Source organism: Adiantum capillus-veneris, chromosome 18 (assembly GCF_014529385.1).
Source record: "Adiantum capillus-veneris isolate H3 chromosome 18, ASM1452938v2, whole genome shotgun sequence".
Lineage (NCBI taxonomy): Eukaryota > Viridiplantae > Streptophyta > Polypodiopsida > Polypodiales > Pteridaceae > Adiantum > Adiantum capillus-veneris.
In genome coordinates this window covers 149,071,951-149,095,833 of record NC_140948.1, presented here as the reverse complement: position 1 = coordinate 149,095,833, position 23,883 = coordinate 149,071,951, and the positions used below count along the sequence as shown (strand labels likewise).

General features: G+C 44.2%; 2 protein-coding genes across 2 annotated transcripts in view; both read right to left on the bottom strand.

Annotated features, from left to right (window-relative positions):
* Positions 1 to 9,273: 9,273 nt before the first annotated feature.
* Positions 9,274 to 10,278, bottom strand: LOC147436622 (uncharacterized). Its single transcript, XM_086489467.1, has 2 exons — positions 10,145 to 10,278; positions 9,274 to 10,064 (listed from the first exon to the last, which is right to left on the bottom strand). Exons 1-2 carry the CDS (start codon positions 10,193 to 10,195, stop codon positions 9,882 to 9,884), a joined length of 234 nt encoding a protein of 77 aa, XP_086345593.1. The 5' UTR covers positions 10,196 to 10,278; the 3' UTR covers positions 9,274 to 9,881.
* LOC147436621 (cyclase-like protein 3) overlaps positions 10,171 to 23,883 on the bottom strand; it is a 64,586-nt gene continuing 50,873 nt past the window's right edge. The window contains exons 3-6 of the mRNA XM_086489466.1: positions 12,854 to 12,926; positions 12,496 to 12,593; positions 11,124 to 11,194; positions 10,171 to 10,633 (exon numbers count right to left, since the gene is read on the bottom strand). Coding sequence (XP_086345592.1) covers positions 10,508 to 10,633; positions 11,124 to 11,194; positions 12,496 to 12,593; positions 12,854 to 12,926 — 368 coding nt within the window. The 3' untranslated portion in view covers positions 10,171 to 10,507. The remainder of the gene's footprint in view (positions 10,634 to 11,123; positions 11,195 to 12,495; positions 12,594 to 12,853; positions 12,927 to 23,883) is intronic.

Here is a 23,883-nt window from a genome sequence, read left to right as displayed (position 1 = left end):
TCTATTTAAATGAAATGCTCACTATGTTCATGCTACTTTCCGCTACACACAAGTTACTAGGACATTAAATGTTACAGTCTTCGATGAACACTCCCCCCGTAACTAACCAAAAAGGTACAATCCATGAAAAATTCAAAAAATCCTTCATCACTCCCCTCGTAGATAACCTAAAGAGGTTTGGCCATGAGATATAGAGGTTTGCTACCACCAAGCGCTCCCTATATTGCAACTTGCATCACTTGGAGGATCCAAGAGTATAATTAAACACTTCCTAGACCGCAGCTTCTAGTGTTCAGAGGTTCCAAGAGTACAACTAAATGCTCCCAAGACAGCATCTTGTAACGTTTAGAGGGTCTACAACTAACATGAATACTCCTCTCAAGACAACCCAAGCCATGAGATATTCAAACAATATCAAGCACGATTTTTCTCTTGAATACTCCTCTCGGGAAAGCCCGAGCCATGAGTAAATCACAAATCACTAAAATGGGCATCAAAACCAAAATGAAGCAATCTCAAGTTTGCACCAAAAGTAGTTCAAATGGTTCTTCTCGTTGTTTTTGCATCTTCCATGCTTGTAACTAGATCTTTCTCCATCCTTTTGAAGGGGATCGGGGAGCACCACAGACGGAGAGTGTGAGAGAGAGAAGGAGACACACACACGATGTGGGTGGGGAGACTCAAAGAGTGAGCAACCCCCTATACACTTATGCTATGTATAAGGTATACAAGTTAGTGGACGCCCAGACTCTGGGCGGCCGGGCAAGGCACAGACGCCTATACCCCAACAACCTCCCACTTAAAGGCGACTGTGCCTTTAAGCAAGGGAACCTAGTCTAAAGACTACAAAAGGTGAGAGAAAACCGCTCTCAACCGATGCCCACTGGCTGGCTGTGATCGTGTGCATCCGGCTGTCCTGCTCCCGTGTAAGTCCATACACCACCAGACGTACCGCACACGTACTGCAAGTATGTACGCAATACCTGCATATCTCCCTCGTGCACTATGCCATCATCAGTCAACAAACGACTGACAACCCCAACTGCAAATGCTCCCACTGCAGCTGCGATATCCGGTCTCAAGATCAACATCTCATACATGAGATCACCGAATGCCGATGCAATGCTAGCGGGCCCTGCTAGCTCTACGGAGCATGCATCAACATATATATCCCTGGCAATAGGCATCTCTGACTGACAAGGCGTGTCAGCCACATGCATCTCCTGACTGTCCACAAAAGACGCATCAACCTGTCGTGCAACCTCAGAGCAAACCAGCTGCTCTAGGTGTCTGCTGGAAGACATATCCTGCACAACTATATCCCCATGCTCACTTTTGAGCATAGAAAGGAATGATTGCATAATCGCTGACGTCTCAGCCTCCTCTGCAATCATCCACTGCAAACATGACCGCTCAATCTGCTATGACTCACTAGAGCTCTCATGCTCTAACTCCGTATGCATAGACTCTTGCACAACGTCCTCCTATCGTGACTCACTAGAGCAAGACCGCCCTACCTGTCTATCTTGCATAGAAGTATCTCGCACAACTGACTCTCTGCTTTGCTCAGTCACTAGCAAAGCATGCATGTCTGACTCTGTCACCTCTGTGTGTGACTGCTCAAGTCATGCCCTAACTATGTGCACAACGAGCTCACTACTCTGCACTCCATGCAAAGCATCCTGCAACCCATAAGCAAAAGAGACTCGCCTGCTCTCTCGCTGTCTACCTGGCTGCATGATCACACAGACAACACCGTCTCTCACATGATCCACATGCAATGGGTAACTTGTACCACTCCTGGCACCTCTCGCAATCACTAGCGAACCCAAATGCAACGCAAAAGATCGCTCAAGCAGCGATACCCGACATCCACTATCCCGTAACTGTCTGACTGAGATCAAATCCCGTCTCAGATCTGGCACATAACGCACATGAAGTAGGGTAAATCTCATACCACTGGGCAAGGAAAAACATACGTCTCCTGCACCCTCAATGTCATACACAGCACCATCAGCCATGTGCACACAACCAAGTCTCCCACGAGAAAACGTGCTAAACCACTCACGATGCGATGTGACATGGAAAGTAGCATCTGAATCTAGTAACCAATGTGAAGACAATGTGCAATCCGATATGCAATCTGTAGACATAAGATCGTCTGAAGACAAGCTAGATGTAAATGTGGCATCGTCGTCACAAGCATACTCAGTAACCACCGTACTGATCTCACTAGCATCTGTCATGCCCAAATCTGCATCACGCATCTGTCGCCTCCGTTGTCTCAAACGCCTGAAACATCGACGCCTAATGTGCCCTCTATGTCCACAATGCCAACATGTCAAGTCTCTATGCCGTAGAGACTTGCGTGTGGGACCAATCTCTCCCATGGACATAGAAGTGGGACTAGACTCCCCTGTAGACATGGATGTCGCGTACATAGCATGTAAACTCTGCCATAAAGCATGAGTTGTAGTCTCCCTCGAGACCTGCCAGTCAACAGACTCAACCAGATGTAAACGAATCGTAGACATTGCTAACTCATCAAGATCCTGCCAATCATCATCACGCATAGACTTGGGCTTCACCGATAAACCACGCAAGGGTTTATCCTGCCCCAAATCTGCCAATGCAACAAGCATATGCTCCTTCCAAGCAACAAAATCTGCACCATCAAACTGTGTCAGACCATAATGCTGGAAGTCAAATGAAAAATCAGCCATAATGCTTGCAAAAGAGCAACCAACAATGAGTAGCAAATGTCAACCAAATCAGCCCTAAACTGGCTCGAATTGCATCAACAAAAGTCTGCAAATATGGCTGTAAAATATGGTTGCAAATCAGCCCCAAAATTCAGCTCTTAAACAACTGCATAAACAAGTCACAAATGTGTCCCAGATCAACCTACAACTGAGCCATACATGGACACCTGCAAAGAGGAAACAATGGCTGAAAATTCAGCGCCCAAATAAGCCCTCAAACCTGCCTGTAAACTTGTGAACCTGTAGCTGAAACCTGCTGAAAAACCTCAAGCCATTAGTGCTCGAATCCGGCTACCTAGCTCGTAGCCACACAAGCATATATCACAATACTCACTCCTGTGAGTGTGCCAAGATAACTGTACGCCTGTCAAACCCGTGAGCTAATCACCAAGCCCACACTGTGCGGTATCGATGCATACACATGCACAAATCTCCCACCTGCAGAGAACACCGCACGCAAATGCTGAGTGCAACCCGCAATCTTTACCTAGATCTCATAAATGATGCGCATAAAACTCTTGGGAAAATTTCGCCAGAGTTTCGTCAGTAAAACGGCCACAAAACCGGTAACCAAACTGACTGCACGCTCAAAACCATGAGCAACCAAAGCGCATCAAACCGCACTCCAAATGCATGCACCAATCTCCACACTTTGCATGCATAATTGCAAACACCTGCAAATTTAGTACACAAATATCTGCTCTACCTGTGACTGCCAAAAACATGCTCGAGGCATACATTGCCGAGCTCAAAATGCAATCACATTAGGCTCCCTGAGCATCAAACCACATAAGGCATACATTGTATCCTCCCACCTGTGAGAAAACTTGCAGCAAATATCACTCTCACATCTGAGAGCAAACCATGTGTGGAATCCTTGACACACAATAAACAATTGCTGTTGCAGAAAATTCAGCGTTCATAATTTTAAAATTCTGATATGACGAACGCATCTGGAGCGTGCCAAAACCCCAAGGTAGACTCCTGGATCACATGTATCCGAGTCCGGGTGTGAAAGCTATGCCAAAAAACCTCCGTTTCGACCCAAAAACGCAGCATAAACTGCCAAAAGAGGGCTGAAAAATGCAGCTCCTCAACCGTAGCTCGAATGAAGTTTTTGATGGCTCGAATGGCTTCGAAAGGGGGGTAAAACACCATGACACATGGTGGAAACGCTCTCGGAAAGCTGAATTTGCCGATGCCGAAGTCGAAACCCTGTTTGCACTCTTGAAAGTGCGCGTGCGCGCGGACGTGATTTCGAGAATGAAACTGGCTCTCCGCTGTCGTCGTGACTGTGCACACATGCGCTCCCTCCGCACCTACGCTCTGATACCAATTGAAGGGGATCGAGGAGCACCACAGACGGAGAGTGAGAGAGAGAGAAGGAGACACACACACGATGTGGGTGGGGAGACTCAAAGAGTGAGTAGCCCCCTATACACTTTAGCTATGTATAAGGTATACAAGTCAGTGGGCGCCCAGACTCTGGGCGGCCGGGCAAGGCACAGACGCCTATACCCCAACACCTTCTACCTGTTGTTTGCAAAAAGAACACCCAAAACATAATTCTGACCAGTGCTGAAAAACTCTAATTTGCTACTAAAAACCCTAATTTTTAAAAATTATTGGAATCAAATCTGTTTTGGCAAATGCATAGGGTTCGTTGAAAAGATCAACTTTGAGTTCTGGTGCATATCCAAATTCTCAACTATTGAAGAAATTTTTCGAGACCTCTACAACATAGAAAAGCGTCAAAAGGAAAGTGTTTTGTGCTTTTTAGGGAATAAAGAAACTCTTCCTCCTTCATCTCCCCCCTCTTATCATTTCTTCTTCATCCAACTCCATAGCTTCCAACTGTACGATTGATGTAGGGCTAAAATTGTAAAGCTTTTCTTCCATCTCTCTCTCCTGAAATAGGGAAAAAATTATGTGCAATTTGGAAGCACCATCTTGCTCTATCTTCTCTTGACGAGGTTGATATTCTTTAAGAAAAACAAACGGTTGAGGCTCTGTAATGGGAAGGCACCACGTGCCAACTGAAGAGAATAGACTCGAACAAACTTTTAGCACTTCAAACCACTGAACTGAAAGAGAGAGAGAGAGAGAGAGAGAGAGAGAGAGAGACCGGCGTAGTTCCACTCCCAAACGGCACTGATCCTAAACTCTAGTGCCCCTTTCCCCCGCGGGTGGAATGCAAGATCGAATGCCCAATACACATATTTATAATTCCTTGACCTCTCCAAAAGAAACTTAGATGAAAAGCAATAGGTCCAAAAGCAAGCACCCAGAGGACTCGTCCACAAAACATGTTGCCAACTGTACTGATTTTTGTGAATTTCGTGTGTGTGTGTGTGTGATCTACTTTATTTAGGCATTACGCCCCTCAGCCAACGATGTGTAAGTTAGTTGGGTTAGGATTTTTAATCGTAACCCCTTTTGTTTTTTAGGCCACTCTATCGGCTTCAGTAAGTTAGACCGAACTTTTTCTGCCTCTCTTCAGTTAGATTGAGGCCCCTCAGCCATGATCTATAGGTTGGCTAGGGTTAGGATCATGGAGTTCTAACCCCATTGGTTGACACGTTAGCAACTTGTGACATAACTAACCCGAACGAGAGAGATTTCAAGCTCAAATGGGTTAAGCCATTATTCCACAAAGATTATTTGATTGCTTAATTATATTTACAAACTTATCATCTTGGAGTATAGACACTTATAAGAGATAAAGAGTACCATACTTGTCTTCTCTAGCCAAGACTATTTTTTAATTTTCTAAGTGTCACTGCTAAAGCAGACTCGCTGTGAGAGTAGGCATGTGTCTCACATTCTTGAGCACAAATGGAGAACCATTAGCAAGGTTTGAATGTATGTCAACCTCACCAATAATATCACACGCAAAGTCATTGCCCAAATGTAGGCATCCATGTCTCCTAACATCATAGGTAGAAAACCACTATATCAGGAATAACATGAAAAGATGCACAAGATCCAAGAATCAATCTTAGCTAAATGAGCATTTTTGTTTAGATGACATGCAAGTAAAGAAGAGGCAAACAGAATATCACTATCAACATTACTTGATAACATTGATTTCTTCTATCTTTGCTTTTCTCTTGTCCTCTTTCTTCTGATCCTCACGCTTTTCCTACTTCTCATCTTTCCACTTGATGTAGTTCTTTTTTATGTGACTCTTCTTACCACATGAAAGCATTCAAGGTCCTTATCTCAAGACTTATTGCGATGTCCACGAAATTTGTTTCGCGTCTTAAACTGGTTTTTCCCTCAATCAACATTTGAGGACAATACTTTGCTTGCCTTGATCCACAAACTTGCATCTAATCTCCTCAGAAAGCAGATCGTCGACCACATCGTCAAACTTAAGGGGTACCACTTGCGGGTGTAGATTATTGACATCGGTAACATATGTGTCTCATAGAAAAGGTAATGAGCATAAAAGACATATCATTTCACTTCCTCATCCAAATTCAACTTTTGACTTTGTAATTGGCTAAAAATGATATTGAACTTGCTCAAACAAGTGCTACCTTCTTTCATTCTCAAAGCGAAGATTTTCTTCGTAAGATACATCTCATTTGTAGCAGTTTCGTATTCAAAAGTGCTAGGAAACTTTATCAAGACGATGAGGACGCAATGGTCTATACATTAATCTCAATGAAATAAACATAGTCTACCAAGAAAAGTCTAACCATAGACCTAGCCAATGCACCTCATTCAAATCAATCCTCATCAAACATTGTATGAGGTTTGAATGACACATCAAACAACGGCTTTAGCTGTTTCTTTTGGACAGGAAGACCTTGAATTTCTTTTTCCATAAAGAAAAACGAACTTATGTATATTATAAAGCTCTTTATTTGAAGCAAAAGATGTCATCTTTCATCACAAGATTATGGCAAACTCACAAAGAAAATTTGGTAGACTTTCAATACTTATGGTCAATATATCAACCAAAAAACTACTAGAGAGAAGCATAAACCAATAGTGAAAACTATGGGAAAAACAGTTGACAAAAATCTAGCAATATTTCAAAGCTAAAGAGACAATATGTCAACCAAAAATGATCTGTTAGTCTCTCACCATAACCAAACTCAGCCTCAATCACGCATGAGGCGTCCAACAAAAACTGATCTGTTAGTCTCTCACCAAAACCAAACTGAGCCTCAAATCACGCATGAGGCACCCAGCAAAAACTGCCAAAAGTGGAGAAATATGTCGTGTGCGACGATCAAAAAGACCATAATCTGGATAAGTCATAACACTACTATAAGCAAGAATCTTGCCATAAATAATCAAGAGTGAAAACTGCATCCGAGGCAAGAGCTTGACTTCAGCTAGCATAGCCTGGCCAAAGTCGCATTAAAACAAGATACTTCTAATACCATACGATGCTCAAGTTTGCAACAAAAGAGCACAATCAGGTTCAAACTCATAGCCATAAAACATATTACACAACCATAAAACATCATTTTTCACAAACTGTCATCACAAGCATAAATGGGCAAATCAACATAAATGGCCTCAAGAGAGTATCAAAAAACCTAGAGCAACCATAAACCAAGAAATTGGCATGCATGAAAGCATAGATGCATTGATCACACATCCGCTTACATCCAATCCACATCATCAATGACTAAAACCGCAGGGATTCAAAAGAGCCGAGTTCAACCACAAAAGAGACTACAATCAATATCAATCGTGATCACATTACTGGCTCAATGTCATGTTATTGCATAGAATGTTAACCAGATTCAATGCAATGTGGAAGCAATCAGCAGCAAAAGTCCCACAGGCATGGGTGCAGCAAATTTGAGCTCCAAATGAATCATGAAAACTCATGCACTGACCACACAAGTACATCCAGCCTGATATTCCAAGAGTGACGCCTATACTTCAAAAATTACAGAGCTCTCAATGACAAGATGCATAGCTAAATTTTTAACTTGTCAAACAGATTGTGTGCTTCTTGGAATCACCAGCACATAGGGTATACATATCAACCAAATCATATGAAGCATGTGTTGCAAAAAAATTCTGCAATCAGAATTTGACAAATCAAATGCCACGAAAGTGTCTACAACTCACGAAAACCCTTAAAAAGAGTGAGGTTGCAAAATATGGAGTTCTAACTAAAAATTTATAGCAAAGACGAAAAAAAAAAGGGGTAAACAGCCAATCTATGTGAAACATCTCAAGAACCATAGAGAATTCGAAAAAAAGTTTCTTCCGTAAAGTTGAGACCACGTGGTAAGATTCTAGAGATGGCTTTTACAAAACAGGGCTACGCATGTGTGCCTAAAACACTTTCCTCTTCTCACACTCTACACCTACTCAACTCAAGCACCCTCGTGAGCTCTCAATGCTCAACTGTTGGGTCCCACAAGCTTGAGCTTCCAAATCGAGCTTCAACTCTCGTCACAAAGCCACAACAACGAAGAGCATCCATCGCCTTCATGATGCTACTAAGACCAAGCCACAGTTACCTTTGATACCACTTGAAGAAGATGCAAATGCACGTGCCACATGTGTGTGTGTGTGTGTGTGTGTGTGTGTGTGTGAGAGAGAGAGAGAGAGAGAGAGAGAGAGAGAGCTTTCGGTGGAGCTCGACAACAAAATAATATGCTACTCCTTATTCTCTATGTTATGTAGTGAGATACTGTAAGTGTAAGGCTAGCATGGGCAACCGACCAGGTCACACTGGCCCTTTACCCAACACTACGATACCTTGCTATGAAGAGACTTGAAACGTGGAAAATTTGTCAAGTGAGGCTAGCACATCCGAGTTGGTCTTTGATTCTCATTATGTTCTCTATACCATTCCAGAAAAATGTTCCCAATGGGTATTTCCCAAGAAAGAATTGCTTCCCTTTTGAGAACACTAATAAGACTCTTAAAAATATTTTGATATGTAGCTTTGCATTTGAATGTTGGAGAAAAATTCCGAAGTCTTTTACAACTAAATTTCAGATTTTGTCTCTTCTCTTGCTCCTACAGACTGCCTCAAGCATGCTTATGTCTCCCTCCTTTGGAGATACATGCTGAGAGTGTTTCAGCCCCTGTACAGCGGAGCAGGCTTCCTATTTTCAAAGCTATGCGTTTATTTTTCCCTCTAATCTATAGAGTTTTGGACTCTCTCTCTCTCTCTCTCTCTCTCACACACACACACACACACATGAAAGGGAGTGTCTCTGACTGTCTCCACCAGTTTGAAAGCTCTAAAGTTCTAAGTCCTAAAACTCGAGTGCCTAATTGGGGTAACCCTACCCCTACCTGTGGGTCCATGTAGCCTTTTTACTTTTTTAATTCAAAATTTTACCTTCTTTCAAAAAAAAAAACTCTAGGTCCATATTGGAGACCTTACTTTAAAAGTTCTACATCTTAAGTATGTTTTGTTACTGGAATGTCGTGGCTCATTTAGAGCATGTCTATTGTTGTAATTCTTTTCTGTTAATATTTATTACACTCACAATTGTATGTACTCCAAAAAGAAAAATTTCCTAGACTTAGCTTTAAAATCTCTTAAAAACTTTAAAAACAATCTCTAGAGATTAAAGCTTTAAGGGATAGATCTTTCCTTAAAGTTTGAACTAACAAAAATAACCATCTTATAAGTGGTAACTTTAGTCTATCACCTCAGGTTTCAAGGGATGATAGAACTTCTTAAATGAAAAGGTGACTCTTGGGATTTCTGGAGCCACCCGATAGGCTTGCCCAATTTTTTATTTTGGGTTGATAAGTGGGAATCTCAGTGGAAACCTTAGGTTTGAGAGAGACAGAAGGTGAGAGGCAGAAGGGTGCTTTAGGGGAATATTGGGGGAACCTGGCACGTGGAGAGAGAGAGAGAGAGAGAGAGAGAGAGAGAGAGAAAGACCTTAAAATAATTTCCCATGCATCAGCGTGGGAGATGAGGATTTTTGTGTTAGTACAAGTCCAAGAGGAGCAGAGGTTCGATGAAGGGGCTTGTGAGAGAGAGAGAGATGGGAGGGGGGGGGCAAGTTTGCTGCAATCAAGGTAGGGAACTCCATCGTGGTACAGATAGGGCTTCTCTCTCTCTCTCTCTCTCTCTCTCTCTCTCTCTTGGTTGTCTGCAAGCAATGCACCTTGTTATTCATGTTCCACCCCCCCAAACTGTTTTCTTTCCACTGCCCGTATTCCGGTCACTCTCCCCCAGCTCATCCGACCATGACCTAGTGCCAACCAGGACATGTTTTCATGACTTTTAATAGCAAGCCCCACGAGCTCATCCAGCCTCAAAGCCAGCAAATGAATCTGTGAGGTTGATCCCACCTACATTCCCACTTTCTCTGATTTTCCAAATTATCACTCAAGACAAAACATCACCTTTGCCTAAAATGCAGCCCTTTTACCTGGGTAGATACTATCACTTCCAAGGTTGCTTGAAAATAAGCTTCATTCATGAAAGAGAACTCCCCCTAGTTTAGTTCATTCAGCACAGAGTGGCTACGAGGTTGCAGCTCAGCACATCCTTCACATACACCGCTGCATACAGGTTTTCTCTTAGAGATGATATACACTTATATAGATTTATTTACTTTGAGGCTGTTTTGCTATTTGGGTTTCTTGAGCCATCTGCAAAATACCTGTAATTGCTGTTTTTTTCCATTATGTTTCTCTGCGCATCAATATGTATATATACAAACAAAATAGCTCTCTATGCTTCAAATTGATAATCTCCATCACCCATCCTCTTGATTCTAAACCTTGTGGATTCAGCTCTGTAAAATACAGCGAATGGGTGACCCATCTGATTTCAACAACTTGAGTGGGAGACAATGAAGTTCATACAAGCCCACAGCAACATTATCCAAGTTCAGTCCCTCTACCAAAATTATATCCTGAAATTTTAGCAGTAAACAAGGATATTAAGACACCAAGAAATTTTGAAGTACAGCCCAAGGCACACTCTACCTAAATCATGATCAGTACGGTAAGAAAAAAAAACATCAAAAAATGTTGTCCAGTATGGATAATCACTACCGGTACGAAAAATTCGTTAGGTATTGAATACACATAGACGTACATGTCTCCTTATGCAGGCTTGCACATGTGTAAATGCATGTATACATCATATGTCCACAACCCTAGATACACGCATGTATGTGTATTTGTGTGTATATAAAAATGACAACCATTTATGTACTGAATACTGGTGCGATATTTGACTGATAAATACGCGTTTGACATGCAATGCTGCACAGGGAAAGTTGATATCCACTGGCTTTGAGAATAAACATTGTAAGATTGAGCCTAGAGGTCACAGCAAGCAGCATTTTCTGATAATGAACCTCAGGTATGAAACACTCTTCTGAAAAGTATAGTAGTTACCTTGTTCTGTAGAAGGACGACATGGGCTTCAATCAAATAGTCATAGGATGCAACAGAAAGATAATCTATGCCTGCAACATAAAGCCCACACAGAGATAGCCCATTAGTACTGAAATAAAGCATCACGACTTGATACTCATGCAACAGCAAGCATTACATTTTCTTCTTCGAGAAGACAAAACCTTTACTAAAGCAGCTACCTCCCAAATCCATGCACTAGGGCCTGTGTTGTTTGCTAGTAACTGCACTGCGTCAGGGTTGCATTCATAAACATGGCACCACTACTGCAATAACCCTCACTCCAGAGCCTAGACCCTCTTTTATCCCTCCTCCTTAGACCAATTCTGTGGATCAATGAGGATGAAAAGGAAGATGATGTTTGTGGTAGGGCAACTGCACTGCGTCAGGGTTGCATTCATGGACATGGCACCACTACTGCAATAACCCTCACTCCAGAGCCTAGACCCTCTTTTGTTCCTCCTCCTCAGACCAATCCTATGGATACAATGGGGATGAAAAGGAGGATGATGTTTGTGGTAGGGCAAAGCCACACGTAGAGATAAGGCAGCAAGGCAGCATGCAAAGGAGAACTGCATTTGCATACCTGAAGCTCATGCTCAGTGTGAGGCCGAGGATAGACGCTTGGAAGCTGATCGTGAGGAGAGGATAGACGCTTGGAAGCTGATCATGAGGAGAGGCCTTTGACAGCCAACGCAAGGCAAGATGCTTGACCACCGGGTACCCTCATTTGGCTGCCAAAGTAGATAAGGAGGCAGCTAGAACATCAACACGACAACAAGAAAACTCCACGATTGCATAGGAATCCTCCAAACACGGCGACTGGCGGATAGTAAATAATAAGCAGAGGACAGTTCTCACAACGAAATTATTAAGTAATTGTGAAGAGGGGAGGGATCCATAATGCTACAAAAGAAATTAAAAAATCAAAGAGGTAGGATCTAGGCCACCAGATGAGAGAAGAGGGGCAGTCCACTCCATGAGCATTGCTCAGCCATCCACCGTTCACAGTGTGCTACTTAAAGTTAATGTGCTTGCCAGGGGCAAATGAAGGGCCAAGCCTCACTGTAGAGGGAGGAAGGGTGTCGACACATTTCGTTTGGCACCCTCACACTTGAACTGCCAAAACTGTGCTGGAGCAGGCACAAATTTTCACCAGAAAATGGTCAAATGGGGCATATGTGCACAGTGACAATGCAGTGACGTTTTTGGTTTATATAGCAGAAAAATTTGATTATGTAAGATTCTAATAAACAGTTGAAAGCTTTATGTCCATGGCATGTAAGATACACATACTTTTAAGGCCTTCTGAGGTAACAAATAGCTAATTGAGCAAAAGATCGAGCAAACATACCAACTAGCTTAATCTTGGTGTTGTCCCTAAGCCATTCAGCTCCATCAGTGGTTAAACCAACATAGCTTGAATCGAACTGTTTCTTCCACATTAGACGCCTGAAATGCAGCAGTGAACAAAGAGGAAATGAAAACAGCCACTTTTTAGAATCAATTAATACCTTAACATTTTGGTGAAAGCTGAGACACAACATCAGAATTTCAAGCTTCAACAAAGCAAGCAAAGTTTAACATGCCCAAGCAATGAAATGTTGACAGGTGTACCCAACTTTTAAAATGTAAGAGGTAACCTTTCACTAGCCATGATAGAAGCTATTCATCTGTTTAATGCAAGTAAAGAGTTCGCAAGTACGGCCTACCTGTCTGTATTTAATGTTCTGAAAAGTACGCGTTCCACACCATTGGGAATATTCAAAGCCTGCATTGCCTCAGCTACACATAGATAAAAAACACTAACTAATGTGAGAAAAACACCATCAAATAACATATTAAATCCAACGATATACCCAACAAGGATTGGCTCATTTATGAAACACTAATAGATATACATAAATCGTAGATACATGTCATACGGAAAGGAGTGGGGAATGGTAAGGGAAAGACAACAAGGAGAGGGATTTGATTCAGGTCAACACAACGTGGCTTATTCATAGAACCAACCACCAGGATGGGCACACAGAGAGAGAGAGAGAGAGAGAGAGAGAGAGAGAGAGAGAGAGAGAGAGAGAGAGAGAAATGAAATGTTATATTAACGTCTTCAAAAGGCCAAAGTGACCTATGAGACCAGAAAGTTACAATGCGGTGTATCTGATACAAAGTCAGATTAACAAATAAATTAATCTAGGATAACAAAATATAAATACTGCGGAAACCTAAACTAAGCTGATAGGTGAAAGGTGAAAGGCGTGAAATGTGTGAACTAAGCAGTACAATGTGTATACAATATGGGAGGGAAGTGGAGATCCATCTTCATAGAGATCCATCTTCATCTGCACTCTGGACGATGAAAAAGTATGGCTCGAATCCTTTGCTGTAGCCTCCTTCGAAACTGTGTAGCTCCTCTTCTCCATCGGGGTCGTCTAGATCTCCCTAGCTCCAATGCTCGGTCTATGAGAATGACAGAAGTGCGGGCAGACCTCTCCATTGTTGGCTGCTCCTCTGTCTGTTCTTCTGGGTGTACAATATCTAGTGTAAAGAAATCTGTGATCTGTCTTTGGGGTTGTCTCTCTTTAGCTCTCCTTAGTAAAGTTTCTCTATGCCTGTGTAACTCAAGTAGATATAGCCCAAGACATCTCTGGTCCTCATAACTCGTGACCCTAGATAGAGGCCCAAAACCTTCTCTGAATAGACAATGAAAATGGCCTCGTATCTCATAGTACACTGTGCAATGACATATGTAATGTACCTCTGTCTCTGGCTCTAGATGGCATAAGCGGCATATCCTGCTATCTGTTGGTGTCCATCTGAATCTGCCAGTCTCAATCTCGAGCTGATGTGAGGACGTGCGTATCTGGCCAATGGCACAACGCAAACCATGAGAAAGATGCGTGTCCATATAGCTAGGTCGAATCACAACCCATCCCCCGTGAGGTGGAGAAGATGTTCTCTATAGAAAGCCATCTTTGTGCCCAACTCCTGTATCGGCTCTATCCATGTCCTCCTCGTGTCTAGCTGGATCAGATCCTGACGAATGAGTCTATTAATCTCTACCCGCGTCAGAGACCTCAAGGGTGCCTGTAGAGAGTATTGAAAAGGAGGCAACCTGTCCATGGTGAAACCATGTGTCTGAAACCATGATGCCATCTGTGCATACCAGCATGATGTATCCCCATTAAGAGCTAATTGTCTGGAGGACTCTAGAGCCACCCTGGTATATCTGTCTCTGGTAGTATCCCACAGACTGTGTACAAAGGAGACTAATCTAGTAAGCGCCTCAATCTCCATAGGGGGGGCAGTTAATTCTGCTCGAATGATATCATGCGGTACGGAAGCCTTGGCTCTAATCAGCCGAGAGATCATAGCTACTAGGGGCTTCTCCATACGCCTCCAACCATCCTGGCCTACAGAAGGTCCCCAAACCTGCACCCCATATAACATAGTAGAGGCAACCAAAGTATCAAAGAGCCATAACTTTGTCCTAGGTTCCTGGAAATGAACTTGCGAACACATCCTCTCCATTCCTCCCAGAGCCGCACCAGCTCTAGTTAGTCTAGTCTCTGCTGCTCTTCTCAAAGAAAATATCGGCCCAGTAAAGACTACCCCCAGGTAAGTGTATGCATCTGTATACTCCACAATCTCCTGTCCATATTTGAAAGTAGGTATTGATCTCCTAACCCATTGCGGTGTGGTGTTAAACACCATAACCTTGGTTTTACCTAGGTTTACACACAATCCACTATCCTCTACAAAACTGCGTAGTGCATCCAAATGTCGTTGCATACCTTCTGGTGAGTCAGATATCAGCACAATATCATCAGCATATAGCAACAATGGGATCCACGTCCCTGCCAGTTGGGCACCCTTGTCACCCTCTCTATCAATGTAACCAGATACCTCATCAACAGACATACCAAATAGAGTAGGAGACAATGGGCAGCCCTGTTTCACTCCAATAGTAGAGTGAACTAAATCAGATGCCCCTTCCGGAGTGCGTACCTGTCCCATCACTGATCTGTACAGAGCCATAATCCCCCAAATCACCTCTATGGGCACCCCCATCTCCTGTAGTCTGCGCATCAATCGAGCTCTTGGTACCATGTCAAATGCTTTGCGAAAATCCACAAAGCTACAATAGATCCGTCTCCCATGTGCTCTGCCCTCCTCAATGATGGCCCTGAGTGTCAGAATATGATCAAGAGTGGAGAAACCCCTCTTGAAGCCGGCCCTTTGCTCGTACACCCTCGCCCTCTGCCCAATTACTCAAGTGTTGCTCCAGAATAGATGCATACAATCGTGCCAATGTGTGTCCAACCATAATAGTGCGGTAGTTCCCAGGCTCTCTAAGGTTACCCGCCTTGAAGATGGGCACAATATTAGACAACCTCCAAGTCTCAAGTAATCCCTCACACATGGCACGATTGAACAACACTGCGAGAACCTCCATTAGCATATCCCTGGCATTATAAAGTGCTCCGCTACTAGACCGTCATGATCATATGCCTTCCCGGTCCTCATCCTGTCGATGGCCCTTTGTACCATCTCAGGTGTAAAGAAAGTGCTCGTAGCTGGGCAAGGCTTGGTAGGGTCTGGAAGGGGTTCTTGTCCAGGAACTGTATATAATGATGTCGCATATTGGCCCCACACATTAGGTGAAGTAATCACTGGGGGAGGGGAGTGCTCATGGAAGAGTCGCCATGCCTCTCCTGAGTCCCTACTCAAGAACATTTGATATAAGTCTCGCTCCATCTGAGCTAGGTAAGCTCGCTTCTTCCGTCGCACAAGGCATCGGAAAGCAATCCAAGACTGTCTGTAAGTGATGACTCCTAAAAGAAGATCCCTCTGAAGCTCGGCTCTCATCTCTCTGCATTCCTCATCATACCAACTATTCTGGGGCATGCTCCCAGAATGTCGTCTCTTGCCCGGCTGAGTGTGTGGGTATGCCACTGATGCAGCCCCATGCAATATCTCACTCAGTAGAGTGGTGCACTCCTCCACTGAGAGGCCTGTACTATTTGTGCCAACTGTGCCTTCCAATAGACGGTCCCAAATCTCCTCTGTATAAACAAAATCAGTCTCCGGTGTAAACGTATAGCGGGTGTGTGACCTGCCTCCTGATGTCTGGGTTATACTATACTGAAATTTAACAGACAGTGTCAAGAGAGCATGATCTACTGCTATGCCTACTGGCCTGGCTCCCACTGTGAAATCCTGAATGCAGGGGACAAAGCTCGGTTGTGTCATAACATAATCCACTGTACTGGCCCCATATCTGTGTGGAAAGCATGTGAAACCGACTGCTCCAGGAAATCGTTGTAAGCCATTAAGTATGGCTAATCCATGTGTAGTCGTCATTTCCATGAGGTATCTCCCATACTCCGTCTGCTCTTTGTCATCTGAGTATCTGTCAAGTCCCAACTCACCCACATCCAGCTCTCTAAGCATCTCATCTGAAGTGTCGTAGAAGACTGCCTACGAGTTGCCCATTCGGGCATTGAAGTCCCCTAGGAGAATGATATCACCATCCCTAGAAAACTCCCATATGTCATCATCTAGTATAGAGAAAGGCGACTACCCTCTGGATGCAGCATACACTGATGTACCGGGAGGAAAGTAACATATGGCAATATATAGGAATCGACCTGTATCAGCTCTCAGTCTCACCCACATATATCTAGCACGATCATCTCTTCGTACAATATGCACTAATGGTTGTAGTTCCTCTCTGAATAGCATTGCTACTCCTCTTGAACCTCTACTCCCATGTTCAGATCTCGCATTTGTCCTGTGAGCTGTCTCCCATCTGTATCCCAACACATGTGGCATCACCTGTCCAGGGGCCTGATGAGTCTCTGAGAAGAATACAATATCCTTGTCTTTGAAACTGTCCTCAAATGCACCTACGTCCAACCTCATAGACCCATTACAATTCCAGGTAGCCATCTTCAATGTGGTCCCATAGGTCTCGCACTGTCATGCAGTGCGCCGCTCTAAAATCACCACCCGTCCATCTCTGTAGAAGGCTATCTTTCCCTTCTCCCTTGCCGCTGTAATCTCTGGCATTACCTCTCTCATATGTGCGAGCTGTGAGAGAGTCAAATCATCACCGAGGAAAATACCTGTCTTTTTGAGAGTAGGCCTCTTCCTCAAGAATTCCTTCTTATCTTCCAACGAGGGGAAGCATAGTATGAGAGCTCTCCCCTTTGAAGACTCTCCCGTGCCATCACTTTTCTTACCTACCCTCCATGCCTTTGTGTGCAAAGGCTTCTCCATCCCCATCATTGATGTAAGGCTTGTGACCTCTTTCTCCACATTGTTTATGTCCTTGAGACTGGTCACTCTCACATGCAGTGCTCGCATCCGCCTTCTTTGTTCCTCTTCGAGGGTCATGTTGATAAGCGTCAGTGTACAAGGAGTTTCTTGACCTTTCCCTTTCTTGGCGACCTCAATCCATTTTTCGGCCTCGTCCGCCTTTTTCTGTGTCCTTGTTATCATCTCCGCCCATAAAGATGTCTTTGCCACACTCAGTTTCTCTTCCTCTGTGATCATCCTTACCTGTTCCTTGATTTCCTTGATTTCATCTATTACCGAGGGCTGAAATTCGCCCTCCTCTAACCCACTGCTTACTCTAACAGCAAGCTCCTGTTTTTAAGGGCCGAGACTTCATTTTTAAGTGTCCGTATCTCGCCATTCGGGTTCTCCTGTTTGAGGGTTGATACGACTTCTTTGAGTGTCTGTATTTCTACGTTAAGGCTCTCTTTCTCCTTCTTCCATTGTGCGCCTTCATTGAAGACCATCTGAAGGAGGTTTGCCTTCTCCTTCCACCATCCTTCCATCTCTGTTTTCCACTCCTTCATTTCCCTCTCCATCTGCGCCATCCGCTTGTTCGTGAGCATGAAGGTTGCCTTTGCTCGCGACTTGCAAGCAGGTGAGACATTGACGGCTTCCGTGTCCTGTGCAGGGTCCTTTGCATCTCCTGTACTTGCTGCATGGTGAAGAGCCAATCCTTCCTCAACCTCCTCTCCAGTATCTTCACCTAGAAACCTCACGCTTGGTGTTGCTTGACTAATTTCATGATCAATGGTCGATCCTTCTGGACATGGAAACCCAAGAGAATTTCCTAGCCTACTTAAGACCTCTGGATCATCCATATACCTCAATCCTGTAGCAAGTCCCTCTCTTTCCATCTCCTCTACAATGGCCCTCAAACTTGGACTACTTTGTACTTGTTCCCACTATGCTTCTACCAGCTCTGTCTGGCATGAAGTTCTCAGATTCTGCATGATAGCGTTGCCTGAAACGAAATCGGAAGCTGCTCCTGGTACCGATGTATCTATGATCATCGAATTTGTTTCAAATCAAAAACAAAATCAAAGTGTTGGAGTTGTGGCTCATCCACCTCATGTTGCAAGTGATTGGCTCAAAGGTCTCCTTTGCGCACGATTTTCAAAAGTTTCAAATTTTCAAAAATTCAAAAACTCGGAAAATTCGGAAAATCTGGAAAATGCCTAGATTTTGAAATCTGCCGGGTGTATGTACCTGTGGGCGCGCGAGTCACAGCAGGATGCGTGAGTCACGCTGAAGCACCTCAAGCTGACTGAGTAGGTCGCGCTGCAAGTGCTGAAGCACCTCACGCTGGCATAGCAGGTCGCGTTGCAGGGGCTGAAGCACAGAGTAGGTCGCACTGCAGGTGTTGAAGGCCTCACGCTGGCAGAGAGAGAGAGAGAGAGAGAGAGAGAGAGAGAGAGAGAGAGAGAGAGAGAGAGAGAGAGAGAGAGAGAGAGAAGAAGAAGAAGAGGAAGAAGAGGAAGAGGAGGAAGAAGAGGAAGAGGAAGAGGAAGAAGAAGAAGAAGAAGAAGAAGAAGAGGAGGAAGAAGAAGAGGAGGAGGAAGAGGAAGACGAAGAGGAGGAGGAAGAGGAGGAAGAAGAGGAGGAGGAAGAGGAAGAAGAGGAAGAGGAGGAAGAGGAAGAAGAGGAAGAGGAAGAGGAAGAAGAAGAAGAGGAAGAAGAAGAAGAAGAAGAGGAAGAGGAAGAGGAAGAAGAAGAAGAAGAGAATTTTAACGTCGTAGGAAACTATCCCAAGAGACCTTAAAGATCTATCCGACGAGGAGAGTTGAACTCAAGACTTGTTATTCAAGAGGGAAATGGCATAACCAATCTACCACACTTGTTGGGGGGGGGGGGGGGGAAGAGAAAATGAAATGAAATGAAATGTTATATTAACGTCTTCACAAGGCCAGAATGACCTATGAGACCAGAAAGTCACAATGTGGTGGATCTGATACAAAGTCAGAGTAGCAAAAATGACAATGACAAAATAAAATGACGGAATAAAATGCTATGGAGTCTGAAACAGCTAGGTATGATCTAAGAAGATAGGTGGGATAGCTAAATCATAGATCACAAAAGATCCAGCTAGGTGGGATAGCTAAATCACAGATCACAAAAGATCAAGCATCGGTCGCTGGCGGATCTCATCAATCTCCTCCATGGTCAATAGCCTGACCGGGCGTCGTGCATGTTGGGCGAAAGTGATCCGAATCCTCTGATGCAACCTCCGTCGATGCTGGGTAGTCCTCCGCAGTCGTGGGCGTCTAGATCTCCCTAGCTCCTGTGGTAGTAGCTCCTCCAGGTGTCCAATGTTTGCTCTAAAGAAGTCTGTGATCCGTCTCTGAGACTGGCTGGCCTCTCCTCTCATCAAGCTCTCTCTGTGTCTGCGCAGCTCGAGCAAAAACAGACCCAAGCATCTCTGATCCTCATACCGCATGACTCTGGACAGTGGTCCGAAGCCCTCTCTGAACAAGCAGTGGAAGCGGCCACGTATCTCGTAGTAGACAGGGCAGTGGCATGTGTAGTGCAACTCTGTCTCAGGCTCCAGGTCACATAGGAGGCATGTCCTGGCCTCTGTTGGTACTCTGCTGTATCTCCCAATCTCGATCCGCACCTGGTGTGAAGATGTGCGTATCTGGCCAATAGCACACCGTATCCCATGAGACAAGTGGGTGTCCATGTATCTAGGTCTCGTCACAAAACCGTCCTCCGTAAGCTGGAGAAGATGCTCTCTGTAGAAAGCCATCTTCGTGCTCTCTCTCTGTAGAGAGAGAGAGAGAGAGAGAGAGAGAGAGAGAGAGAGAGAGAGAGAGAGAGAGAGAGAGAGAGAATGAAATGAAATGTTATATTAAACGTCTTCAAAAGGCCAAAATGACCTATGAGACCAAACTATGAGACCAAACTGATACAATCTCGGTGGATATAATCCAATGTCTTGGGTACAAAAATAAAAATGAAGTGAAGTAAAGTGAAAGACTAAAATTATCATCATCATCAGTGCCCGAGGATGCCCGAAGGCCGCATTCGGCATTGTCCAAGAAAGTATTGCATCCGTCGTCGCTGAAGAGCTTCGTCAATGTCCGCCTCTGTAAATAGTCGTACTAGCGTCTCCCATGTTGTGCTATGGAGCCTCCGTCGATGTTGTGGTCGTCCCCGTAGACGTGGGCGTCTAGCTCTCCCAAGCTCAATGGCGCTGCCAACTAATATACCTTCGGTATAAGTGGGCTCTAAAGTCTGCTGTGAAGCATGCTCATCTGGCTGCTGAGTCCTTGCTAATTTGTCACAAACCAGTGACATAGCAATACACACACACACGCGGTGCATTGCTGACATGGCAGGCAGACCCGAATTTCTGCAGTGACACGTGGCAACAGTGTACAGACACCCCTGCGTTTCGCGACATGTTTTATGGAGGTTGTACGGCCTGATGACGTGGCAGCAACGTACGGCAGCTTTTGGGCTACGCTGAACTCTACACGAGAGAGAGAGAGAGAGAGAGAGAGAGAGAGAGAGCTTTATTTTAAGCTTTGCTTTATTTTATTAAGCAAGCCTTGTGAGAGGAGTTACCTTCTTTTTGAATGCTTTTTATGGGCAGCTTTTGGGGCTCTGCTTTTGGCATCCCTTGTAAACCTTTATAAGTGTGGCTTGGGCTCCCACTTCTCACAGCATCTGGACGTAGAGTCGGAGAGTGAGACCCTCCCACTCCCTTGTACTTTGAGCACAGATTTAATACAAAAAGAAATACCGAAAGGGACGCCAGTCTTTGGGGCCAATATCTCTAGGCACGAAACTCTGTCGGGGGGCGGTGTCGAATCAATTGTGAATTGTGAACTGTTTTGAAGTGAATCTCTATTGTGTCGCAGTAGAATCTTGACTTGGGTGTCCAAGTTTGTCACAGTAGTATCAAAGCGCGGCCGATTTTCTCTTCTACCGAGAAATCCGATCCTTTTCTCGCGACACTTATGGATTTAAACACAGATCAATCGACTTCCTCTGCATCTGGGGATGCGGGAAGGATCACGAAGAAGATTCTCACAAGTATGGCCCGCCTCGGCCTACTCAGGCGGAGATTGAAGAGATGAAGCGTCGACAATTGGTTGACGATGCAACAAAGATGATGATCAACTTGCGAAGGATCCCAAACCGGTCACAATTTTTACGCAGACATCCTTCGACGAAGTGCACTCTCAGTGGCGAAAGGCCACAGAACCACCCCTCAAACCGGCACTCAAGAAACCTACTACTCTGAGGACGTTTACAGAGCAAGAATTAGAAGAGGTGGTTGATACACGGATTACACAGGCTTTTGACGCATCCAACAAAGCAAAAAAGCATGACAAAAAGCAAAAGAAAGGAACTGACTTCCCACGTTATTTGGGTCGTCAATCTGCTTTTGCCTCGGCAAGAAAGCAGAAAAAGCATGTCAGATTTGAAGGAGTATCCAATTCTTCTTCTTCTTCTTCTTCTTCTTCTTCTTCTTCTTCTGACAGTTCTTCTAGCTCTTCTGACGAGAGCGAAGAAGACAAAAAAGGGAAAAAACGAAGCAAAAAGCAAATCTTCGTCAAGGGCAAGAAAAAGGCAAAGAAGCCTAAGTTTCGCCCTGTTTCTGACAGTTCTACAGAGGACTCGTCTTTAGATAGTTCGGACTCTGATGATCACAGATTTTATGCAAAGAAGAAGATTTTCTTTAAAGCCAACCAATATGACTTTCTGGAGGATAAAAGCAAGAAAGTTCGAGAATTTAAAGAAGGTGGACAATCAATTAAATTTGACACTTTCTGGATTCCGAGATGCTTCGAGAGCTTTGGCCTTCATACAACAGTTTAACATAGCTTTCTCTGGAGGGCATTACTCAAAGCACTCCAAGATACGGAGGGCTGCCTCTTACTTCAAGGGAAATGAAGTAACATGGTGGTCCACTCTTCTATTGAACAAGAAAGCGCCAATTAAATGGCTAAAATTTAAAAGGCTTTTTATTTCTTCTTGGTTGACTCGGGAGTACGAACTGACATACGAACTGCTTGGAACCATCTTCGGATGACCAAGAAAGATACCTTGGATGCATATTGCGAGAGATTTTGGAGCTCTTTTCTACCCGCTTCTTCATTTAAGAAGATCTTGTTTAAAGAACACATTGAGCGGTTTACCTTGGGTCTTCCTACGGAGATCCGAGATCACTGCTTAGAGCAAAAGTCAGATTCTATTCAAAAACTGATGAGTCATGCGAAACCAGGCTTTGCCATTCACTCAGGCAGTTTGACTTACCCCACAGATGAGATCATGACGCAGAAAACATAACAGACTCTAAAAATGAAAGTAGAAAGAAGAAGAGCCCCCAAGATCAGAAAGATAAGGATGCACGACCCCGGCTCAGTCCGCGAGAGAGAGCCACCTACATTAAAGAAGGGAAGTGTTTTGGATGCGGGGAAACAAGACACATCTCCGTGAAGTGCCCTAAATTGGCACCAAAAGAACAAGATGAAGAAAGGCCAGAGAGTTCGAAAGCAGCTAAAGAAAGTGGCAAAAAAGGCAGATGAAAGCAGAACTAGTACCACATTGCGTGGGGCCTGAACCGAATCAGATGAATGAAAGTACAAAACTTTGTCGCATTTAGGGCAAAGTGAAAGATCAGGAAGCCCTCATTTTTCTTTGATGGAGGAGCCAAGACCCACTTGAAACTTCTTTCACTTGAATGGGCGGCTCGATTTGGGATTACGCTCGACAGGCTAAGGCCATAAGCGGAGGTAGTTCTAGGGGCACCCGGACGGGATGTTGCCATTACACCGATCATTGGCAAACTTCGTTTGCAATGTCAAGGGTGTTTAGGGCACGAGGACTTCTATGTAAATCCCTTGGGAGGTTCCTCTTCGAAATCCCTTGGTACCACCAAAACAACGTCGTGGTTGACTATTGGGCCGAGAAAGCGACTTTGACAAATGAAGGGCACAGCCATTGTACTTGATGAAATTCAATTTCTTTACTTCATGTTCTAGAGAGAACTGAATGATGATTGTAGGTCGAATATGTTTTGACCTCGAAAAAGAACGTCAAGATTTTCTCCACACTCATGCCGATTGCTTTTCAAAGGGCCTGCCAAGCAAGTTGCCATCAACTCGTCCTAAGGATCATACCATTGATTTGATACATGGAAGCATACCACCGAACCGGCCACCATACCGTGTGAGCCGAGCCCTGAGATACACTTTTTTAGGACACATTGTCTCAGCAGCAAGAGTGCAGATGGACCCGGCCAAGATAGAGACTATCCGTGATTGGCCCGATTTGAAGAATGTCCATGAAGTTAGAAGCTTCTTGGGCTTATGTTCTTACTACTGGCGGTTCATTTGAAAGTTTGCAGGTTGCTTCCCCTTTGCATATCTTGACACAGAAAGGAGTCCCTTTC